The following is a 5,384-nucleotide window of genomic DNA, read 5'->3' on the forward strand; positions in this document are numbered from 1 at the left end:
ACATTCCCATGATGGCCCTCATTTGAAATGCAGACCAATGACTCACGCAGTTCCCCAGCTACCACCAATCGAGACCCTTTAAACACAAGATCAGCTTGCACACTGAACTTATGTCTGAGTTTGTAGTATGGGCAAAGAACAGGATCCAAAGCAGCAGAAGATGGAGACCATCCACTCGCAATTTCTGTGCGCAGTGCAGAGCATTCAGAACAGTAAGCAGAGGCAGCAGCAAGCTCATCCTGGGATATGGCAGTCAGACCAGAGGACAGGAAAGCTACAAACTCAGGTTCTGTATCCAACTCAGCATCTGAAGTTAGAGGTATGGGCAAGCGGGACAGACAATCTGCAGTGTGGTGTTCAGATCCAGCATTTACACTGCCCAAACGCATGCCAGAGCCTCCTTTGACCAGTGGAATATTTCTGTTCAGCTGAGTTGAGTGTTCTGGATGTGAAAGTGACAGTATGTTCTTGACCATCAGTGCATATTTGTGCGAAGATAGCACCTAGTCCATAAGCAGATGGGTCAGTAAAAACGACTACTGGCAGACTGGGTCAAATAGTGCAAGAGCAGGACTGTGTACCAGTAGCTTTTTTTTATCAGCTAAGCTTTGTTGAGCTTCATCAGATCAGAGAAATCAAGGAAATCAAGCCACGCGTCCTGTTCCGTGCTCCAGCACGGTTAGCGCTGCATGCGAACCGCGCCCGAGTCCAACTGAACCGTGCTCTGGCCCACCTCTTCCAAGCGGGCCAGGGCCGGCCAATCGAGCCGCGCCCGGGCACGGTACGGAGCACTCACATTAGTCAAACGATCCGCGCTTTGGTGGTCAAACGCACTCGGGCACGGTTCAAACTGGCTAGTGTGAGTACACCCCAATTCTCATCTCTCAGGCATGCACACAGAGGCATCACTATGGTAGCGCAATTGGGAATAAATTTGTTGTACCATGAGAGGAGGCCCAGCAGAACCCGCAACTGAACAGCATACGATGGTGCAGCTGCATCGATTATTGCCAAGAGATGTTCCTGATCCAGCTAAATACCCTGTGATGTCACCATGTGTCCTAAAAACGTCAAGCTCTGCTTTCTGAATTAACATTTAGACTCATTCAGCACCAACCCTGTGTAGTGTATCAGACCCAAACCAGACAAATTAAAGATTCGATCAGGAGCAAGGTTGAAATTCAAAGAGCCAAATTTCACACTAAATCTCAAGACAACAGAATGTTGTAAATCACGCACCTGATGGAATTTACCACTGATTAGAGAACCGGCTTTACTGATGTGATATATATCGTGCACCCCTATGAAAAATATAAAGACAGGTTTGCAATCTTAACATTAGAAAATGCAACACAGCATGACATGCATACAAAATACTGAAGTGCTTAAGTTTGGTTAAAACATTTGTAGATATCTATTGCATGACAGCATTACAAACATTGCCTTATATAGTGGCTTTCTTATGTTTGTGGGCTTTATGTAAAACAAAAACCTTGCTTTAAACATTTTCGCTAGGTAACTGATTAAATAAAAACACAATACTAACATTTCAATGGGAATTCCTCCACATAACTCTCACCAGGGGCCTATACCATGAAGCTAGATTAGCTGCCTAGCAAGGTAAGTTTCAGGTTAGTTTGCACCAATCCTGGGTTTTAGGTACCACGTAAGTGGCTTGGCTTTTAGTGGCATTCATTGCCATATTAATTTACACTCCACGGCTAACCTGCTCCGAGGCAGGTTATGTTCTGGGTTAGAGATCTCAAACTGAAGTTGGACCAATCAGATGTGAGTAAAGTGACAATGTCTGTAAAAGTAAAGTGTGAGTAAAATGTCTGACACAAAGTCACTCCTCCAGTTTATCTTGCTGCATATTAAAGGTCACAAAAAAAGTCTGGCTTTAATGATAATTACTGAGTCACTTTATGATTTATATAATTATTATGGTGATTATTATTATTATTTATATATTACACAAAAGCGATTTTAGTTTAACAGTTATTATAAATCATTTATTTTAAATATTAATGTATACAGATCATGTAATATAAATAAGCTGTAGTATCAATAGAGTGCACTATTTAAAAAAAAAACATTCTGACCTTACATGTTCGAGTCTCTGTCACTATATATTTTCAAATGTATAAACTAACTTAAGTTTCATTTGTGACTGCACTGACAGAGCAAGATAATTTATTTTATTTGTCCTCTTTCATGTTTAATATTACGTTTAATTTGGTCATTCTTTAATCTCTTAACCTTAAGCAAAACCTTTAACCTTTAGTTTTGAGTATCGCTGGGTCTCTCGCGAGAAGTAAATCAAACTTCCTTTGTGTTGCAAGGCTCGTGATTGGCTGTTCCAGTGTTGTCACACATGAATCACTGGCGAACAATCCTGTAACTCTAAATTGGCTACCATCATGATACAGGCCCCTGTTTGCCAGTGTTTGACCCATGCCTGTTATGACCATGTCTCTGTCTAAAAAAACTTGCACGTGAATTAACTAATTAATACACTGAATTGTGCCATTAAAATATTACATTTCTCCTACACACATCATACCAGATAGAATCATAGTTCATGCAGTTAAATATACTTAAAAAATGTAAATGGCTGTGTGATTTCTCTGTACTCAGAAACCTGCAGAATTTGATGCGTTTGTAGACAAAATTTGCACATCTCCTCCCACTTCCTCCCTGTCTTCCCTTGTTGCCGAAGATTACACTTTAGAATGACTGGTCAAAAAATGCAGTGAGAAAAACTTGTTTATCATGAAAAGCACCTGCAAGTGATGTCAATGAAGTCGCTTGTATATTAATTTGTGCACTGATGATACAGTCTCTATTTGACACTCAAACATAGCTGAACATATTGACAAAGGATTTTGTAATGCTGTTTTGGCTGATTATTGCAAAAACGCTTTCTGACACTGTGTGCAGGTAAGAACTTAACAATTCATCACCAGATTTAGTTCACCATTTTTAAATACATTTTACAAGATAAGGATTAAATCTGATTTGTTGCATGGATTAACGTATTAAAGAAACATAAATAAAATACTACTGTTTAAATTAAATAAATATTAAATATTTGATTTTAAAATTTAATTCTGAATAAAATACATTGATTAAAGTGTGAATAAAATGTGAATGAAATCCTAAATGTTATGAGAGCAGAAAATTAAAAAAGGTTTTACTGGTTACTCATGATTTAGCAGAAAAAAATTCCAAATCTCTGAAATCTGTGTTCCTTTTATGACTAAGTAAACCTTATCAGTTTAATAACATGTACCCTCTTGGTTGCCAGACAACGCTCATCATGTTTATCTAACTGTGATGTGAAGCTTGTGAGACTTGCATGGTAACCACACGCTTATGGTGTGATTGTGTACAGATCAAAGTTGAGTGCATAAGCATAATCATATGAAAGCTGCTGTAGACCTACAGATGAAAAACTGAAAAAGCACCTTTAAAGGATTTATCTGTTTTGCTTGTAGAATGATCTCAAATACAACTCTTTCCCCTCAATCCAACTCCAATACCTCAATGTCCTATGAGAAAACAACAGTAGACATTGTCTTCTACTCAATCGTAGTTCTCCTTGGCACCACTGGGAACTCTTTGGTCATCTGGGTAGCTGGATTCCGAATGAAACCCAACGTCACAAATGTTTGGCTGGTCAATCTCGCTGTAGCAGACCTGATCTTCTGCCTGACACGAGTCACTTCTCTCATCAAAAGCATTTTCTTCGACCACTGGCCTTTTGGAGTTTTTCTCTGCAAGTTCAATGGTTTCTTCAAGTATGCCAACATGTTTTGCAGTGTTTTTCATCTGGCTGTCATCAGTGTGGATCGAGCTCTCTGTATCTGGCGTCCAGTGTTCACCAGAGAACACCGGACGTTAAGTGCTGCTCGTGTGGTCAGTGTGGGAGTTTGGATTGTGGCAGTGATGTTCAGCTCACCGTACTTTGTATACAGACAGGTCTTCCTTGAAAAGAACAACTTGAGCCACTGCTCATTCAAGGTCAGAATGGCGTTATAAATTACTGCATGTGTCAGCCTTCGTTAGCTTGCATAAAGACAAATTTTAGTATTATGTATTCATAATTGTATTTTCAGGTGAAAGGAGCAGATGAAGAAGATGGCAGTTCAGCAAAGTATGTCTACTATTTCACTCGTTTCATCTGTGGATTTTTATTGCCCTTCCTGGTCATCCTAATCTGTTACATACTAGCTGCTGTTGGGATACACAGAACACGGCTCTCTGGAAAATCAAGGCCCCTTCGGATTCTTGTCGTATTGGTCTGTGCCTTTTTCTTATGCTGGGCCCCCTATCACGTTCTAGGACTGGTCAAGTTGGTGAATAGAAACAACAAGGCAGTAAAAGAAGGATGGGCTATGGTTTCAAACTTAGCCTATTTCAACAGCTGCATTAACCCGGTTCTGTATTTCTGCATGGGACTGGATTTTAGTCGATGCTGCAACCAAAGTTTGTCTGGGATTTTTCGCAGAGCACTTGTGGAGGAAGGCCAAAGTCTCTCACAGCAAGTCACTAGAGAAGAAAACTGTCATTCTATTCCAAAAACTGCAGATGCTAAGTGTGAAACTAAAGTTTAAGAGATGAATATCTAACAGCTAGATTAATATCTAACAAAAATGAAAGGTTAACGCACCTCAGTGTCTTCTGGCTATCTTGAATCAGTAGATGGAGCCTTTATATTGCAAAATGCTCAAATTAAGGTAATTTATATGTTATTTTTTCAGACAAATGTTTGTGACAATTGTAAAATTTCATGTTTTGCCTACACGTTTTTTTTGTTGTTTTTGTTAATTAACAGTCAGGAAGAGAAAGAGGAAATTATTTGTGACCTTAATATGGGGAAAGGTCAAAAGTTTTAGACCAGGATTGCATTATGACTGGGGTTAATCTGAGTTTATTTTTATTATTATTCATTTTATTCCTGTAATATTTGCCTTTGCAATAAATACAGTACTATATGAAAAAAGGTGTCTGGTGTAATTACTCTTCATTAGAAAAAATGTGAAAAAGAATTTCAAAAGTTTATTAGTTAAAATTCTGATTCTGATGTCTAATGTGGTGAATCAAAACCCCTAATACTTTAACTCTAAATGGCATTACGGAGCACACTTACGAATCTTTCGTTCATTATCTGGCTCTGCTCGGTGTTCATCTTCAGTTCTCTCTTCACATCAGTTCAGTCAGTGTACTGTTTGAGTAAATGAATTACTCAGTAGTGATGTCCGATTCGTGAACGAATCGTTCAATTTAACCGGTTCTTCTTAGTGAACCGGTTGAAACAGTTCACCAAATCGAACTGAATCGTTTGAAACGGTTCGCGTCTCCAATAAGCATTAATCCATAAA

At 38.9% G+C, this 5,384-nt stretch overlaps 1 protein-coding gene across 1 annotated transcript; it reads left to right on the forward strand.

The window, feature by feature from the left end:
• The first annotated feature begins 2,901 nt into the window (after positions 1-2,901).
• LOC132104089 (C3a anaphylatoxin chemotactic receptor-like) lies at positions 2,902-4,808 on the forward strand. Its single transcript, XM_059509304.1, has 3 exons — positions 2,902-2,940; positions 3,498-4,023; positions 4,119-4,808. Exons 2-3 carry the CDS (start codon positions 3,499-3,501, stop codon positions 4,614-4,616), a joined length of 1,023 nt encoding a protein of 340 aa, XP_059365287.1. The 5' UTR covers positions 2,902-2,940; position 3,498; the 3' UTR covers positions 4,617-4,808.
• The last annotated feature ends 576 nt before the right edge of the window (positions 4,809-5,384 follow it).

This window comes from Carassius carassius, chromosome 25 (genome assembly GCF_963082965.1).
Source record: "Carassius carassius chromosome 25, fCarCar2.1, whole genome shotgun sequence".
Lineage (NCBI taxonomy): Eukaryota > Metazoa > Chordata > Actinopteri > Cypriniformes > Cyprinidae > Carassius > Carassius carassius.